General features: G+C 38.1%; 1 protein-coding gene across 7 annotated transcripts in view; it reads right to left on the bottom strand.

Annotated features, from left to right (window-relative positions):
• Positions 1–19,927, bottom strand: part of LOC144973355 (calcium/calmodulin-dependent protein kinase type II delta chain-like) — a 145,202-nt gene that overhangs the window by 63,581 nt on the left and 61,694 nt on the right. For all 7 annotated transcript variants that reach the window (XM_078915680.1, XM_078915675.1, XM_078915679.1 and 4 more), the window contains exons 4-5: positions 6,397–6,451; positions 551–616 (exon numbers count right to left, since the gene is read on the bottom strand). In XM_078915680.1, the coding sequence (XP_078771806.1) occupies positions 551–616; positions 6,397–6,451 (121 nt within the window). The remainder of the gene's footprint in view (positions 1–550; positions 617–6,396; positions 6,452–19,927) is intronic.

Below are 19,927 nucleotides of genomic sequence, written 5' to 3' on the forward strand. Positions count from 1 at the left end.
GAACACTAATATTATATACATATATCAGAGAGAGAGAGAGAGAGAGAGAGAGAGAGAGAGAGAGAGAGAGAGAGAGAGAGAGAGAGAGAGAGAGAGAGAGAGAGAGAGGAGAAAATCAATCTAAAATGAATGGTAAATGAGATGAAAATGTTTGGATATCCCTACACTATGAAAATTATCAGGAGAAAACCCGACCGATTATTGAAGAGACACATTAGAGAAGAATTTACCAAAATCGACATATAGTTATATCATTACCCGGTATGAACATTTACGTTGGGATAGAAATAAATAAACCTACGATTCTTGTTTATTTAAACAACCCCCCCCCCCCTTCTTAAAAAAAAAAAAAAATAATAATAATAATAATAGGTTTACGTGGCAGATTTTTTTAACGTGGTAATTTGATGGAAAACGATGTAAAATTATCTTACTATCAAGTTATTTATTTATTTAGGATTTCGGGTTTGTACAAAAGTAGAATGAATCAGAATGGAAAGAAAAAAAACAGAGGACCGATCATGATAGTAAATTAATGCTGACTACGTACCTTGCGTCTGCTTCACTGTAGAATTCCCTGGCTACAATGTCCTCGAATAATTCACCACCCGTTACTCTGTGAGAAAGAAAAACAAAAACAAATAATAAGGACGTTTAAAAATTGTCATTATTAAACGTACTATGCGTAAAATGAGAACCTGTATATTAACAGCGCTGTCTCTATCGGAAAAAAAAAAACAAAAAAAAAAAACAACACTATAATATTGCCTAACAGGCGTCATGTCTCGTCCGACATGTTAAAGATTGCTGTTGGCTAAGGACCAAATGTAAAGTGCTTTGAGTACGTTTAGTGGATGTTGCACTGCATAAATGCTCATGTTTGTTTGTTTTTGGGTTTTTTCTTCTCAAGTTTCATATTTATTCCGTCTATTTAATGTTTTTACGCAAACAAAACAACAAGAAAATAACCAAAACATATCAAAGGCAGTAGTACGGTAAGTCGGTGAAATCCAGGAGAAAGGGGATAATAACATTTATCAATGCGGAACAGTATATAAATAAATAAATAAACATACAAATAAATAAATAACAAACATAACATAACAAACATTTTTTTTTTAAATGAAGGGTTTACAAGATGGTAAGGAAATCAGAAAGCAAAGTAATTTGAATGCTTAATGAAAGCCTATCGATCGTGGAGAGAGGGAAAGAGAGAGAGAGAGAGAGAGAGAGAGAGAGAGAGAGAGAGAGAGAGAGAGAGAGAGAGAGATGAGCATTCCGTCATTCCTGCAGGCGATAAAAATTGAGCTTTATATAGCGCAATATCCACTAAATGTGCTCAAAGCGCTTTACAAGGGGTCCCTGGGCAACAGCAACATTTAACATGATACGACGGGACATGACGCCTATTAGGCGATATTACAATTTTTCGGACAAAGACAACGCTGTTAACGGCCAGGTACTCATTTTACACCTGAGTGAGGTGAGAGAATGTGAGTAAAGAGCCTTTTCCAAGGACTCAACTATGCGCCAAATGCGAGGCTCGAACCCAGGACCTTCCGATCCAAAAGCGAGTGTCATACCACTAGACCACATAGCCGCACAACCCCACACAACCCCAACACAACTGGGTATTTTCAATCCCCCAAAGGTCACCATGAGCTGTGTCTTACAAACCAACAAGGAAAAAGCTTCGAAGTCAATGTATCAAAGACGGCAATTTAAAGCTAATCATAGGTTATTTTATCTATATCAATCCACATGACGAGAGGTTTTCCATCAGGATACATATCCAGGATGTACCAAAGTGTCGTCTTTAAGACGTTTGGCACAAAAAATAGTCCACTCCAATTTTGTAAAAATAATAAGAAAAATTTTGTTTTCGTCAGTTTTAATCCGTTAAATACTGTAAAATTAAAAAAAATTAAACAAAAAAAAAAAAAAACAAAACAAAAAAAAAAAAACAAAAACAAAAAAAAACAAAACATTTTTTTTTTTTAAATGGCGATTCAGCTCCAATACAATAGCAGAAAGAGTTGTTTTTTCAACAAGGTTCACCAGTGTGTGATAGATAGAATATCAAATTTGTCCAAACTTTTTGGACACTCTAAAAAAGTGATAACTTCTATAATGTTGATGCTTGATCATCTGTTTTGTTTTGTTTTTTGTTTACTTAGTTTTGGATTATTTTTATGGCCAACATCACAAAAAAACAAAAAAAAACGACAAAAATTTTCACAGCCCCATCTACTGATCGCTGAAACAGCAGCAGTAGCACTTTTACACTGGTACGTTGTAGCATAGTGAATCGCTTACACACCCCTTAACTCAAATCATCCCACCCAACGCAGGTGTGAATGAGTATCTAGCTATAGGAAGTAGCGCTTATCAGACAACCCCCGTGTTGAATGAAATGGAAATTGGGTTCCGTAAGGTCTGCTATGGGGGGGGGGGGGGGGGGGGGGGGGGGAGATATAGAAGTATGCGTTTAGCCAAAATCCTCACAACATCCACCAGCCGGATATAACGTACCAAAGCACAAAACTATGTGTAACCTTGAATGTTTACAGTCTGATTGATAGATTTTAGTGAGAACTATTCAAAAAAAACAAAAACGGCGGGCTTAAAAACAATAACAAAGAGTTGAGTGACGTAAACTTCGTTCCTCTTATAATATATGAAACATTGTGAAGCGCATTGGGCATGGTGAAACTTTGGATGTCTAATATAGTCCCATTAATATGACAACAAAACCATCCCCGACTGTAGTCCTCATTTATCTTGGAGGCCTGGAAACCCTGGAGCCATGCATTAATCATCCCCCTGTCAGGCCTTTTAGTATCCTAATTATCTAGGTGTCCTTGGTGATGGGAACCGCAAGGTTTATTGAGCTCCGGTAAAGATTAATTCATAATCTATCCGTACGAGACATTCTGGGGTGAATGATTCTAATCAATTCGACAACTCGTGTTCATTTTCCATTAACGGTGAACTTTCCCTTGCTTCGAACTGTCGTAATCTGGGGAATGCATTTAAAAATTCCCTTTATTCATCCCCATGGGGAATTTTTTTTTCTGTAGGGTCTATTCCAAGGGAAGATTGGAATAACTCAGGCGTCAACCGCAGTGCAGTGCCGCAAATTGAGTTATGTGTGTGTGTGTTTTTTTTAAGGGTTATACGGCGCTTGCAACATTTAGGTCATATTATCAGCGCCAGTAAAAGGGAAGAACATGGGATAATAAAAGCACCCAAGAAAAAGGAAGACAAAGGGGGATTAGTTCAAATAGGGAACAGCAGATGTAGATTCCAAGAGCACACTATCAATGTACTTAGTTTGAGATCACCTAAACGTCTCATCCAGACACCAGCACAAGATCCCACGAAGAAGAATACACTCACATGTTTACAAATCATATGTTAAAGATAAAAAAAATAACAGTTCAGAACAGAGAGATGATGTACAAGGGAAAAAAATAGAATATCCCGAAACTATAACTATAAATTCGACTGTTTCCCTCCCAGCCAAGAACCCCAGCCAGGATGAGGACAAGACGAAGTAATCTCATTCTAAGACAAAGACAGAAAGGAAATGGAAAACAGATATAGGGGTATAGAAGTCACAGCAATGACTTCCCTGTCCACTGAGGGAGGTCAGGAACCCCACCTAATGCAGTAATATAATAATTAAAATAGACGAGTGTCTGTTCGTAATCGCCTATATTTATCGCAAAGTGTACTATAGATACTATGAGCTTGGCTAAGAAACTCACAACAGTGCCATCTGGAAAGAGAACCGACCAACACACAAAACTATGTGTAAAATTGACATTTATAGTCTGGTTAAAGCAGTTTAGTGAGAATTACTCATAAACGTGGATGGCAAAAAAAAAACCCAATAACGATGACCTGCGTGACGTCAACGTCGTTCTATCTATAAGATGAAGAAGAAGAAGAAGAAGAAGAAGAAGAAGAAGAAGAAGAAGAAGAAGAAGAAGAAGAAGAAGAAGAAGAAGAAGAAGAAGAAGAAGAAGAAGAAGAAGAAGAAGAAGAAGAAGGAAGAAGAAGAAGAAAGAAGAAGGGAAGAAGAGAAGAAGAAGAGAAAAAGGAAAAAGAGAAGAAGAAGAAGAAGAAGAAGAAGAGAGAAGAAGAAGAAGAAGAAGAAGAAGAAGAAGAAGAAGAAGAAGAGAAGAAGAGAAGAGAAGAAGAAGAAGAAGAAGAAGAAGAGAAGAGAAGAAGAAGAAGAAGAAGAAGAGAAGAAGAAGAAGAAGAAGAAGAAGAAGAAGAAGAAGAAGAAGAAGAAGAAGAAGAAGAAGAAGAAGAAGAAGAAGAAGAAGAAGAAGAAGAAGAAGAATTCAATGGAGTAAAAATAATGCTTAAAGCACATTTTGTACCAATTCTGCTGTCTGTTTATGTATTCATTTATTCATATGTTTGTTTACTTGTTTGGTTTATTTTTCTTTTCAATTCAGTTGTAAGCATAGACTCCACCCAACACAGTAACAGTATTATGTCGATTTTGAAGAGCCATGGCCCATTCTGGTTCTCGGTGTCCGTGTAATCAATTTACACGCCCAGTCAATAGATATACATAATCATTCACGCAATCCAAAATGCCACAGAATAAAGAGAGTCATTTGCAAGACGAGCTAGAAATAAAAGAACCCATGGCATCGAGAACCTCTCGCTGAGATCGACGAGATAATACGAGATAAAAATCATGGACGCGTAAACTGAAACATTTTTTTTTCTCCTCATTTTGGCCCACACCCTGAAAAATAGACAGCTTTTCCTTTAAATATCATTTAATGAGGATTCTGATTAAACGTGTTAAAAAAGCCATAAGCCCGAGACTTCAAATAACTGTCGATTTGAAATTTATTTGAGATTTTTAACAGGTGGGAAGGCACTCAATTTTTGAAGTAAAAGTTTTTAGCCAAATTTTTAAAAGGTGTTTTGTTCATGTCTGGCAAAAATTCTGATTTCTGAGCTCATTCCCAATAGGGCTCGTTTACGTTAGCTGTAAATGGAAAACATTGGGGATATTATGAGGATGAGAATTGTAAATTATGGAAGAAATGGAGATGCATGGCCGTTGTTTTTTAAAACACCGTATATGCAGTGTTAACCAAAATAGCACATACTGTATTCTTTAAAAAGACAAAAACGACAGTATTAAAGCAACGACGTTTTGTATGTTAAGTAGCGCACGGTTGACAAAACAATAAAAAATCATCACATCATCCGGTTACAGGCGATGTGTACCTATTTGCAGCTTTGGCAACCCTTATCATCATGTACTCAATATAGTAATGGAACTACTCTCTCAAACCAACTAAAATATTGTTTATCGCAACAATGTGAAATCAAGCCCGCCATAAGTGCGCTCGGTTATCAGACCTACAAATGTGTGCACGTCGGTTAAAAAGCTAAATTATTAGAGGAATATAGGCAATAACACATTAAGTAAAACAGTGGACGATCAAGACGTCTATATAATATTACGTACACATTTTATGGCATTGACTGATTTAAGTCATATTCATTCTCTCTTCAGTGAAAAATATTTCTTCAAACTCACGATCAACAAAAACATTTGATAGGATCAAGAGTCTCGTTGCTTCACAGGGGAAAGGTTGGAGATCAATCCTGGGTTGAGCCTCGGCTATGTGGTCTTATGGTATGACACTCGCTTTCCGATCGGAAGGTCCTGGGTTCGAGTCTCGCTCGGAAGATAGTTGAGTCCTTGGAAAAGACTCTATACTCACTTTCTCTCACCGTACTCAGGTGTAAAATGAATACCAGGCCGTTAACAGCGTTGTCTCCGTCAGAAAAAAAATGTACCATCGCCTAATGTTCTATATATATATTGGTTAGGGACCCAATGTAAAGCGCTATTGCTCTATATAAAAGCTCAAGTTTAAGTTTGAAACCAGGGTTCTAGAAAATTTCTTCATCTACTCCCGACCACCTATATCCACTACCAGTCATTAAAAAAGTTTTGTTGTTTTGTTTTTGTTTGTTGTTGTTTTTGTTTTTTTTGGATTCTATTTTATTTTATTGTCTTTTTTTTTTCCTTTTTTTTTATTTGGGGGGGGGGGGGGGGGGGGGGGGGGTTATGAACTGTGATCATGGCGTTATTAAGGAGCAGAGAACTGTTTGTTTATGGGATAGGGGCGGCATAAATGTTTTACATTATCATTTATAATTTTAAATGGCTGAGTCTGTGCGATCACATTGAGAAAGTGCAATGTGCCGGTATCCTATCCTACCAGAAGGTAACAGGCAACTGTTGCTATCTACAAGAACTGGGATGAGAACTTGGATCCCTGGGCCTCGTGGCCCTGAAGACATTTAATGGTTTAAAAAAAAAATAATAACAAAAAGATGAATACTTACAAATCGAATACGAGATAATGATGTCCTTCGTCTTGTATACTGTCATGTAAACGCACTGGAAAAAAAGAGAGAGAAAAAAATTAACATTATATATTTTAAATATTGAGCTTTTATATAGATCAATATCCACAAAACGTGCTCAAAGCGCTTTACAATGGGTCTCTGACCAACAGCAACAGGTAACATGAAGACGAGCCATGACGCCTATTAGGCGATATTACATTTTTTTTCAACAGAGACAAAGCTGTTAACGGCCAGGTACTCATCTTACACCTGAGTACGATGAGAGAATGTGAGTAAAGAGCCTTTGCCAAATACTCAACTATGCGCCGAGCATAGAATAGGTCCCCACTAAGAGGAACGCATTCAAATGTTTACAAATCATATATAATATGAAAACAAAACATAATACACTGCTTAACAAAAGAGATGATTTACAAGTTACAAGACAAATAAAAATCATCTCCCAAATCTCTAACTATACATTTGACGGTTTCCCTCACAGCTAGGTTATCCGGCCTGGGCCAGGATAAAACCAAGTAATCTCATTCCAAGACAAAGACAGAAACCACGTTGGAAAACAGATATGATGGGATAGAAGACATAGTAAGTGCCTCCCTGCCCACTATGGGCGGTCAGGAACCCCACCCAGGTTTTCAATTCCTTTTAAATGTATGTTTTATCTTATTTCACTTTATTTTTTGGTAACTCGTCAATTTGACCAGAAAACGCGTCTTTCAAATATCTATCGATTTAGATGACCCTCATCTTGGTAAAAAAAAAACCTCTCAAATCTGGGACTTAGGGAAGACCGAGCGAGGTCCCAGGTTTGAGAGTTTTCGTCACGACGAGGATCATTTCAATCGATCGATATTCGAAGGACGAGTTTTCTGGCCAAATTTTTGAACACGTGTCTTTCCAGACTACAGCAGTGAACTGGTTAAGGCGTTATTGTATTTTTTCTTCGACAAAGACATCGCTTTTAACGACCAGGTACTTATTTCGCACTTGAGTACGGTGAGAGAATGGAATTTGGGTAAAGGGCCTTTTCCAATAACTCAACTTTTGCGACGCTAAGAGAGGAACTCGAAACAGGGATCTACAGGTCCAAAAGCGAGAATCATAGCACGTAACCACAGAGGCACAAAGCATTTAAGGGATGAAATTAAATAAAAATGACATCAACACGAAGATTTTTTTTCGCAAGTGAAAGAAACGAGAGATTAAAAAATAGGATGAATAGATGAATGGATGAATAAAGGAATAAAGGCGCGAATGAATGAATTGATGCAAGAAAAACAGACAGAAAGAAAGAAAAAAAAAACTAAAGAAGTGAGGAGGAGGAAGAGGAGGAGGAGGAAGAGGAGGAAGATGAATTATGAGAGAAAGACTTGACAGAAAAAAAAGAAATGGACGAGGAGGAGGAGGGGGAGGAAGATGGAGAAGAACATAAATAGGGGTCATGCTATTTCGAGCGTCAGCGAATCGTCTGGATTCTTGGGGGCATAATATGGTTCAATGTGGTGGTTTGCCTGCCTCTGGTCTCATCCTTTAATTAGAACAGGGTGTACACTATTATTATTATTACGACCAGCTAGGCACGGGACGATGAGAAAGAATTAGGGAGGGGAGGGGGGGGTATGAGGGATTGTGGGGGTTTTATTGAGAGGGAAAAGGGTGATTGGAGATAGATAGATAGATAGATAGATAGATAGATAGATAGATAGATAGATAGATAGATACTCGTAGATAGATAGATAGATATCAGCACACCTTCTTACTACCACCACATTCAAATATCGGAGCACCTTCGTACCATCAGATCCAAATGTCGGCGCCACTTCCTATCATCACATCCAAATATTTGTACACTTTCCTACCACCAAATCCAAATATTTGCACATCTTCCAACACCACATCCAAACCCTCCATAACCACATATAAATATTGGCGTACATTCCTACCACCATATCAAAATATCGGCGCACCGTCCTACCACCAAATCTAAATATCGGCGCACCTTCCTACCACCATATCAAATTATCGGCGCACCGTCCTATCACCAAATCTAAATATCGGCGCACCGTCCTACCACCAAATCTAAATATCGGCGCACCTTCCTACCACCTCACGGACGTGATTAAGGATCCTGGTTCAAGAACGCGGTCGGCATCTAATTTTTCTTGAGAAATAAACTTAGCCCAATTTCTCATGTGCAAACGAAGGACAAACTATATTGCTGATCCATAGAATTCATAGTGACTTATAAAAATTGAGCTTTTATATAGCGCAATATTCACTAAACGTGCTCAAAGCGCTTTACAAGAGGTCCCTGGTCAACACAACATTTAACGTGTAGGACGGGACATGACGCCTGTTAGGCAATATTACATTTTTTCGGACAGTGACTCATTCTACACCTGAGTATGGTGAGAGAATGTGAGTGAAGGACTCAACTATGCGCGGAGTGACTCAAAACCAGACCTTCCGATCCGAAAGCGAGTGTCATACCACTAGACCACATAGCCGCACTTATATAGGTCACGATACTTGAAAATAAACAAAAAATACGCCTGAAGACAATACGTCGAACGTTTTTTTTTTCCATAATGTGAGAGAAAGTTGTATCAATATTGCCAAAGTAAAAAGAGCGGTGGTGGCTGCCTGAAGCCTGGGCTCGTGAAAATACTAACGAAAGAGTGATAATGGAGAGGCTTCGGATGGGAACAAACAATGTCAACACTGCCACCACCTACGCATTCTGCAGTACGACAGAATCACTTCCGGATACAGCTAGAACGACAACGAACCACAAAAACAAAAGGAGTTAAAGTAGGGTCTCCCGTCTTAATTCTCGAGGGCAAAATAATCGATGCCTCGATGCGTGACAAACGTCAATGATTACGATGCCGGCGTCTGCTAGCATCTGGACGACTTCCGCAACAACCGGAAACGACCTGTGACAAAACACGATTGGCACAACATCCACTTTCCTTTCAACATAAACAGTTGTCTCTCCCGGGAGCACACAAGATCTCTAGTGGATAGAGGATCTTCTTTGATGGCATCGACGTATCCACAAGCTTAACGAGATTGAGTGCATTGTGATTTATTATTGTTCATTATAAAAATAACTGAAGTCCCGTCTATATTAAATGTTTTGTTTATCCATCTTAACAACGCCACTACCACATTATCGCATTCATCTGTAGTGTTTCATAATCCTGTTTTGTTGATAAAGGGGAAACCCGAAACGTCCATATTCTGTTTTTGTAATTAAATTGAAGCTTACATTCAATTTCACATTGTTATTTACGTCTATAATAAATGAGGCAGAGCTCAGCCACTAATTTTTATATCATTTTCTCTACGTGAAAAAAAAATATATTTACGAGATGTGGCATGAGATGTCGAACAAAAAGGAATCACCAAAATTGAGAAAGGTTTCATCTCCGTGTTTGACACCACCGTGTCGGTTGGCCAAAGCTGTAGTATTTCTAGATCGTTGATGAAAGCGTCGGGAGATTCATGATTGATTTTACCGTCCACTATAGAAGAGTTGTTGTTATTATTATTATTATTATTATTATTATTATCATTATCATTATTATTATTATTATTATCATTATTATTATTATTATTATTATTATTATTATTATTATTATTATTATTATTATTATTATTATTATTATTATTATATTATTATTATTATTATTCATATTATTATTATTACTATAATCATTCCTGTTATTATTATTACTATTATTATTCATATTATAATTATTACTATTATTATTATCATCATCATCATCATCATCATCATCATCATCATCATCATCATCATCATTATTATTATTATTATTATTATTATTATTATTATTATTATTATTATTATCGTAGTTTTTAGACGATAAAATTGCAATCGCTATATAGTTAACTTTAAAAATCACCAATTTTCATACCACTTCAAAATCCTTAAAATTATGTAGTCTGGCATCAATCTTCATTTTCAAGAGTTTTAATGACTTAGAGACGCTCATAAAGTTATAAAATTGGACCCAATAAATTACAATGTGAAATTGAATGTAAGCTTCAATTAAATTACGAAAACAGATAAAATGGACGTTTCTGGCTTAAGCTTTTAAGCTTCGAGCAGCAACATTTACATTAAAATTGGATCCAAAATTTTGTAATTCTACGAATTTTTCGTAATAAAAAACAGGGTCTGCAAACTGCGTCCTAACATTTTGTACATAGAGTATAATAGTGGAGTGCTTGCTGAACCTGTCTGGAATAAAGGTCAATCGTCCCAATGTAAATGACATCAAACATTGCTCGAATATAACAGCGTGGGATGCTCTGTCATCGTGCACTGATAAAAGACAGTTTTCTATTTTTAAATTTGGCCATAATATAATTAAAATTAAAATAAAAGCGTGGGATGCCATGTCATCATAGAAAGACAAAAGCCAGTTTTCTATTTTTAAATTTGGCCATAAAATAATTAAAAGTAAAAAAAAAAGCGTGGGATGCTCTGCCATCGTGCACTGACAAAAGACAGTTTTCTATTTTTAAATTTTGCCATAAAATAATTAAAAGTAAAATAAAAGCGTGGGATGCTCTGTCATCGTGCACTGACAAAAGACAGTTTTCTATTTTTAAATTTGGCCATAAAATAATTAAAAGTAAAATAAAAGCAAGGGATGCTCTGTCATCGTGCACTGACAAAAGACAGTTTTCTATTTTTAAATTTTGCCATAAAATAATTAAAATAAAAATAAAAGCGTGGGATGCCCTGTCATGGTACAAAGATCAAAGACAATTTTCTATTTTTAAATTTGGCCAGAAAATAATTAAAATTAAAATAACAGCGTGGGATGCTCTGTCATCGTGCACTGACTAAAGACAATCTTCTATTCTTAAATTTGGCCAGAAAATACGTAATCCAAATATCGACCGATTAAGTGTATTCTCAATGTGTCAAAATATCTTAAACCTGAGAATTCACATAAATGTCCGCTTTGAAACTTTTTGACGTGTTAGTGTAACTAGGTCATCTTAATCAACCGATAAATAGGGAAGAAAAGTCGTGTGACGTCACACGTTTTACTTTTCCGGTTCCGAAATCACTGGAATTGTAAATGCAACCAAAACTTGGGAGGACAATTAATGAATAGATTAGACATTGAATCATAAGGTGACATACTCTTTATTACCAGGATGTGTAGGCAGATTCTAGGGATAACTGGACGTAAAAGAGTGAGGACGGATGATCTTTATTGAGGACCAGCATGTAATTAGACTAAAAAAATGAGATGCCATCATTCTGAAGCCATACGATCAATTGGACAAGATATGTATTCAGTCATCCGGAAAAGTGGTTTTTTAAACTTCCAATGAGATTGGAACCAGTTTGTTTTTGTTTTTTGACATCACATTTTAAAATAATAATAATAATAATAATAATAATAATAATAATAATCAATAATAATAATAATAATAATAATAATAATAATAATAATGATAATAATAATAATAATAATAATAATAATAATAATAATAATAATAATAATAATAATAATAATATAACGCTATAACTCCGAGACACCAGACTCTAAGCGCTTAAATTACAAATTACTTTGGCTGAAAAATACTCATTCACACACACAAACACACACACAGACACACACACACAAACATAACACAACATAAACCAGACGCCTATCTTGCTTCTCAAAATATCATCTACTAAAATCGCAACAGATAATAATATGTTTTAAGCGAACGTTTAAAAATAGCCAACAATTCTTTTTCACGAATAACATTTATAATGTTCCTATAAATAAAAACCCTCCCAAATCAGCACTCGATATCCGCTTATATAAATGATAATATGTACTATTATACACCTCAGGTTCATTGTCTCTCTGTGTGTTCGTGTGCGTGTGTGTGTGTATATACATACACAACACATCGATTATGTAGATGCCATATTTAGATTTAGTGTCTCTCGTTACTAATTTCAGATCCACACATCAGGGATCTCACGTCACAACAACGATATAATAATCGTGCCATATTCTGGATAAACATTTTGAACAATTTGGCCAATCTATAAATATCGATCGATTAAAATGACCCTCCTCTTTTCAAAAACTCTCAAACCTGGGTCTTCCCAGAAGTCTTCATTGAAGTCCAAAAATTGCGAGTTTTTGACAAAATGGGCATTGTTCTTATCAATCAAAATTTAAAGGAAGAGTTTTTTTGGCCAAAATCTTTAAAATGTGTTCTTTCACAGTACTACCCAGAATTCCTTCTAAATGTGGTGATTGGTTTGTGTCCCCGATAGCAAACATTATTATCGGGAAATTACTACTCGGCTACAACAATAACGTAAATACGTACGCAAGAAACAAAAGACATATATGTATTATTTTACATTTTGGCCGGGAAAATCTTTATTTTTGGTCTGGAGAAAAAAAATGCTTCAAATATCGATATAATATCATTAAGATGACCCCTAAATTTGTCAACATGTCCCCAAAACGAAACCTCTTTGAAGACTTTTCAGATAAATTAATCGTTAAAATTGATATAAAAATTTTCAGTACAAAATGAAGAAGATGTGCTCTGTAGGAGTATGTTAGAATACAATAGCAAACTGAACATCTCTAGGAGGTTAATGATGTTTTATATTGGACTAGCAGTAATTGTCTCCCCTCTGATGTATCATTAAAAAAAAAAAAAACAAAAAAAAAAAAAACACATCTTCAAAATTTCGGCCAGAAAACTAGTCATTCTATTATCGATGGATTAAAATGACGCTCATCTTGACAACAACGAAAAATAAACAACAAACAAAAAAAAAAAACCCTCGAAAAAACCCGGACTTCGCGTAGTCCCAGGTTTGAGAGTTTTTGACAATATGAGAGTCATTTTAATCGGTCGATATTTGAAGGATGCGATTGCTGGTCGGAATTTTAAATATGCGTTTTTTCAAGAGTTATGTACGACAGTTCTGGTGTCATCGCTGAGTAATAATGATATAGTGGTTCCGGGTCATTCATCCCCCCACCTTCTCCCTCCCTCCCTTCAGCCATCTACCCTGTTCGTGTGGAGAGAATGGTTAGGAGGCGAGGAGACAGGAAGGGAAAGCTTTAGACGACGAGTGGAACGAGGAACTCTTTCAATGGCGGCGATCTTGGTAATGTGAATGATATCGATTTTATCTTGTGTGTGTGTATGTGTGTGTGTGTGTGTGCGCGCGCGCGCGCGTGTGTGTGTGTGTGTGTGTGTTTGTATTTAAGGAAACGTGTGTGACGGCTGTGGTATTTAGAAATAATAAGGAGAGAGAGAGAGAGAGAGAGAGAGAGAGAGAGAGAGAGAGAGAGAGAGAGAGAGAGAGACGGAAGGGGATGTTTGCTTTATTTTTGCTTTTAAGGGTTTTACTGCATACACACGAACACACGCACACATCCACTTAAATATGCTCAGAACGCCTATTCCAGGACTCAGAAAAGTATGATAGTTAATAGCAACAAGTTGTAATGAAAAAATAGGGGAGAGAAAAAAAAAACCCGTTGTATCCAGGAGTAGACCGGGTCCTTATTATGAAGATGTTGAGTGCCTTGGCCTAAGAATGACAAAGAACTGGACTTCGGCCATTATTACACTGAAATGAGCCGGCGCAAACAACTCATAGCCTGACCGTGGCCTTTGTAAACTCATGGCCTGATACCGTAGCCATCGTAGAGTTATAGCCTGACACTGACCAAAAAATGACGTCAAAATGCCAGTCTTTTTGGGTTTCAGTGTCAGGCTATAACTTAACGATGGCCACGCTGATACTGAACAACACATGACGTCAAAAGACAAGTCTTTGGTCACAAAAGAAAACTAATCGTGAGTTGTATTAAATAGTTCAACCAACAGGATAACGACAACTCACTTGGCGCTGGACAAACCTAAAAATGACAAGTCTCGGTGGATCCTAGTGTCAGGCTACGGTACGGCCTTCACCAGAACCTTCTAGGACTTGGTTTGACGTCATTTTAAAGGTGAGTGAGTTGTCGTTAGTAGAGCTCAAGGAAACAAGTGATTCCATTGGTTGATCTGTTGAATACAACTCACGATTTGTTTTCTTTTAGGCCAAAGACTTGTCTTTTGACGTCATTTTTTGGTCAGTGTCATGCAAAAAGTTAACGATGGTTCAGGCCTGACAGGAGCCATCGATAACTTACAGATAGAACAAAATTCACTTCACTCAGCTCTTTGTCAGTAAGTGCCAGCCATTTTAAAGAGTAGTTCTCACTAAATTGTATCAGTCAGACCATAAACGTTTAATGTTATACACTGGTTTGTGAATACTCTTCAACAGTCGTAACGTCACTTCCTTCCTAATGACGCATGGTAACTTAGTAACACTGGCTCTAAACTATCGGAACAACGGCGGACGCCCGTATGAAATATTTCTCCAGCGAGCTTAAAAGCGTATCCAGAGGAAAAAAAGCATAAATTTGATCATGTTTTGACTTTTACACATTCTGATCACAAGGCATATGAAAAGTTCTAACCAGCATGAAGAATAAAAAGGAATGATTTTGTTTGTTTAGAACCAAGATGGCCGCCGTTGCCGGGCGGCGTTACATCAGACGCTGAATCCTACAGATAGTATGCAGATGACGTCACTCAGGCCTTTGTTATTGTTTTTGCCATCCGCGTTGGTGAGTTGTTCTCACTAAACTGTATTAACCAGACTATAAAAGTTCATGGTTACACAGAGTTTGTGTGTTGGTCCGTTATACTTCCGGGTGGCAATGTTGTGAACTCCTTGGCCAAGCGCATTCTATCTATTGGTACGTTATTTCCGTCATTTTTTGATGAACGCACCACCGCCGAGTGAGTTGTCGTTAGAAGTGCTCAAAGAAACAACTGTGCGCTGAACTATTGAATCCAACTCAACGATTCGCTTTCTTTTTGTGGTCTGGCCTTGTCTTTGACGTAATTCGTTGGTCAGTGTCTGGCTTGAGCTTTCGAAGGCTACGGTCAGACGATTGATGCTATGCGTTTATCCAAAAATCTCATAAAATCCGCCAGTCGGATATAGATAGTTCGAAGATGACGTCACTTAGGTCTTTGTTATTGTTTTTTTTTTCTTTTGCCATCCGCGTTTATGAGTAATGCTCACTGAACTGTATTAACCCGACTACAAACGTTCATGGATACACACAGTTTTGTGTGTTGATCCATTATACTTCCGAATGGCAATGTTATGAGCGTCTTAGCCAAGCGCATACTATCTATAACGAACCAACACACAAAACTATGTGTAACATTGAACGTTTATAGTCTGAATGATAGAATTTAATGAGAACTACTCCTAAAAATGGCTGGATAAAAATAATAACAAAGCTAAAGAGCTGAGTGGCGTCAATTTCGTTCTTTCTATAAACGTCAACGAATGCTTTGCGCCGACTCAGTTTAAGCTCCACATCAACAAGCCGTGCTTAATACTGTTGTTTGCTGTTTATTAATAGCTTTGCTTTCCATTTTAATCATGTCTTTCCATATTATCTAAAACGAGGACGCTGATGACCCTCGAGCAATGAGTGAGAGGGATTGGATGATCACTCTCAGACCAGTGATTGAATAAATTGTGCATCCATAATGACAACATGTCTGGTGGGACTACCGAGTGTGATGGTCAGACCAAGCTTTAAATATGCAGGGGTGAGAATGACTGGCCACAAAAAAAGGAGGAAATATTTCAGCGCATAGATCATGACCCACCCATGCGATTAAAACCTATAAATTTGATTTCATTAAAATTTACTGAGATGTAATCCAAAATGCGTCTCGCAGAAATTTCGGACACCACTCAGAGGGATTTCAAAAGTTGAAAGTGTAATTACAACATATAATGGTGGTTGTAGTAGTGGTGGTGTGAGGGATGATGTGTGGTCGGTTGTGTAAGTGGTTGCGATACCGTGGTGATATGGATGATGATGTGGTAGTAGTTGTAAAGGGGTGATAGTAATGACTGTGTGATGGTGGTAGGGATGATGATGTGGTGATGGTGGTTAAAATAGTACTAGTGTTAGGGATGCTGAACCAATGGTTGCGGTGAGTCATTTTTATTCATTTTTTTAATTGCAAAAAGAGCGGAAATGTGATAGTGATGGGCGGAGATAAACCACCGTTTGGGGGGGGGGGGGAGAGAGAGAGAGAGAGAGAGAGAGAGAGAGAGAGAGAGAGAGAGAGAGAGAGAGAGAGAGAGATTCTCAGCCCTGAATCTGGCATGATGAATTCCTTACAGGTTAGACGAGGTAACGTTGGTCACTATTGTAAACAGGAGTGCAGCTTTTCATCGCAGGCAGTTACTATCGCCAGCCTCTGTGGTGTAATGGTAGTACGCCTGACCGGTAATCAGAAGGTCTGAGACTCGATCCCCAGTCGAGGTAGACCGATTTTTTGGGATGGTTTTTTTACTTCTATTTCTCTTTCTTGCTTTGTCTGGCACCTTTAATAATACATACTTGTTCAGATCTTAAGACCATGCTTTAACTACGGGATGATGAATTCCCTTAAGGTTTGAAGAGGTTACTGTAATATAAGTTGTCACTACTGTATACGTTAGTGATACTTTTCATCGCGGTAAAATTGGCGGGGAGGAGGCAACAGGTATGATCTGTCATCTTTTGATTATTCCTCTGTGACTTTTTGTGATTGCTCTGAATTGAGGCATCGAGGTAGCTCGAGTCATGCCCAGGCCTTAGTTGGGAACCTTTTTAGAGGGATAGAGCCAGATGCAGGTTATTCTATAAATTATTCTTTGTGATTGTGTATTACAAGGTGACCCCCCCCCCCCCTAACATCGATAGTATGATAATTCCAACCCTGGTGATTGAATAGATTATGCATCCATAATTATTTATTGTTCCATGTCCGGTGGGACTGGACTGACTGCTGGTTGTGGTGGCCAGACCCGCTGGTTATGGTGGTCAGAGCCGCGCTTTGGTTACGGGATAATGAATTCCCCAAGGAGGGATGACGATATAACTGCAAAGCTAGTTAGTCCAGTAAAGTGAACGAAGCAGGCACTTATGTTGATAATAACAAGAAATGAACTGAGTAGGAAAGTGCCAGAAGACGACAGAGAATAAAAACTTCGCGGCGGCTATGGGGGCTCGAACCCACGACCTTACTGGTACGACAACTCCGACTGGCCGGGGAGAACGTGACTCTACCATATGAGCAATCGGGGAGCGTGACTCTACCGTATGAGCCATAGAGAATACAGGACCTCCTGGTCTGTGGTATGAGCTATCCACTCGGATAGCACAGACTACTAGGAGTCCTGTATTCTCTATGTACGGTAGAGTCACGTTCTCCCCGGCCAGATGGAGTTGTCTATCCAGTAAGGTCGCGGATTCTCTGTTGTCTTCTGGCACTTTCCTGCTCACTTCGTGTCTTGCTAGTTAGTCCCCCCCCCCCCCCCCCCACCAATGTGAGTGCGTTATTCTATAACTCATTTTCTGAGCGATTGTGTAATAATATTGGGAATAATCTGAATGTCTCCCTTTAGGGGAAAATCCCATACCGCCGTCTGTATGGGTGTCTATGGGTTGCCTTGGGCTGGACAAAGGTCTAAATCTATCTGTCCTTTTGCTTTGTGTACCCCGCTTCCTTTTCTTAAGCGCTGAGATTTTCTTAGAGTATCGCCGGTGTCGCAACCTCTTCTTAAATGCTAAAAATAGAACTAAGCCAAACCTCTTTCCAAGGGGGAAAATTATATTATCGTATTAGTGACTCTCTCTCTCTCTCTCTCTCTCTCTCTGTGTGTGTGGGGGGGGGGAGAGAGAGAAATAAAGAGAAAGAGAGAGAGAGAGAGAGAGAGAGAGAGAGAGAGAGAGAGAGAGAGAGAGAGAGAGAGAGAGAGAGAGTTTTACCGACACGACATGCAAAGATCGTTTCTGCCATTTATTTGCATTTTAAGTGAAGCATCACCGCACAATCCCCGAAGAAGGATTTTGAGCCCGAATTCTGTCCTGGTAAGAAGTTGTTTCATATACATATATATTATTCATTGTTGTGATTTCGTACGAGAGACTCGGTCTGGAGACTGAATAAATTGTGAATCCATAATTGTAACATGTCTGATAGGGCTGCTGGATGTGACGTCCAGACCATGTTTCGATTAACGGATGACGAATTCCCCAAGGGTTTCCCAGACAACTGCAAAGTTGGTAGTAACTACTGCAACTGTTCGACTCGTTATGGAATCTTTTGCAGTGGTCTGGGGGGGAGGGGGGACGCACAATAAAATAAAATTGGCCAGAAAACTTGTCCTTCAAATAACGATCGATTTAAAGGACTTATCTTGGCAAAAAATTCTAAAACGTGGGACTTAAGGTAGACCTCGTGAGGTTTGAGGACTTTTACCAAGATGAGGGTCATTTAAATCGATTGATATTTGAAGGATGAGTTTTCTGACCAAAATGTTAAATACGAGTCTTTCCAGAGTACGTCAGTGAACTGGTTACAACATGACGAATTCCCTAAGGGTTGTCAAGACAACTGCATATTGTGGTCACTGCTTTAACTATTCGAGTCGTTAAGGAATTCGGGTAACTCTGGGATTGGACGACGACCCGGGTTCTACATTTATTGATTGCCTACACATTCTTGCCATAGTCTGGAAATTTAAAGAAAAACACATTTAAAAATTTGGCCAGAAAACGTGTCCTTCAAAATCGATCGATTAAAATGACTCCCGTCTTGGCAAAAACTCTCAAACCTGGGATTTCACGGAAGTCCCTTGTTTGAGAGTTTTTGACAAGATGAGGGCCATTTTAATCTATCGATATTTTAAGGACCAGTTTTCTGACCAAAACTTTTTAATGTGTTTTTTTCAGAGCACGGCAGTTTAGTAAATTATGGGGCGTTAATCATTTATTAGATTTCTTGTTATAGTGTCATGAATGGCCGAGTTATCCTTCGTTTCTAATTAAATATTATTGTTATTGCTTGTCAGGTTTTATTTATTGATTAAGTATCTTCTCATTGATATCTTTTGATGTCTTTCCCGATTTCCTTATAATCACCATCGTCGTCGTCTTAGCCATTATCATCATCATCATCATCATGTCTCAAAATGACGATTAAAAAACTAAAAACAGCTCAAGGCCATACAGCTCAGCGGGTAATCGTACTCGGTACCTTTCGGTTACGAAGCAAAGACGGTGCCGATGAGCCACGCTGCGCCCAAATTCCCCAAGTTATACGGCTATCTTGTTGTATGACTAGTTTTCTGTCCAGGGTTCTAGTCTCGCTCTGTGGAGCGCACAGTTGAGTACGATTTTTTATATAGCGCTCAAAAAACATGCTCAAAGAGCTTTACAAAGGTTCTCTGACCAATAGCAACACGTAACATGTAGACCGAGACACGACGCTTGTTAGGCTATATTATAATCTTTTCGACAGACAACGCTGTTGACGGCCAGATACACAATTTACACAAGAAAACGGTGAG

The sequence above is a fragment of the Berghia stephanieae genome, chromosome 5 (genome assembly GCF_034508935.2).
Source record: "Berghia stephanieae isolate SIO BIC M18660-M18661 chromosome 5, UCSD_Bste_1.3, whole genome shotgun sequence".
NCBI classification, from domain to species: domain Eukaryota; kingdom Metazoa; phylum Mollusca; class Gastropoda; order Nudibranchia; family Aeolidiidae; genus Berghia; species Berghia stephanieae.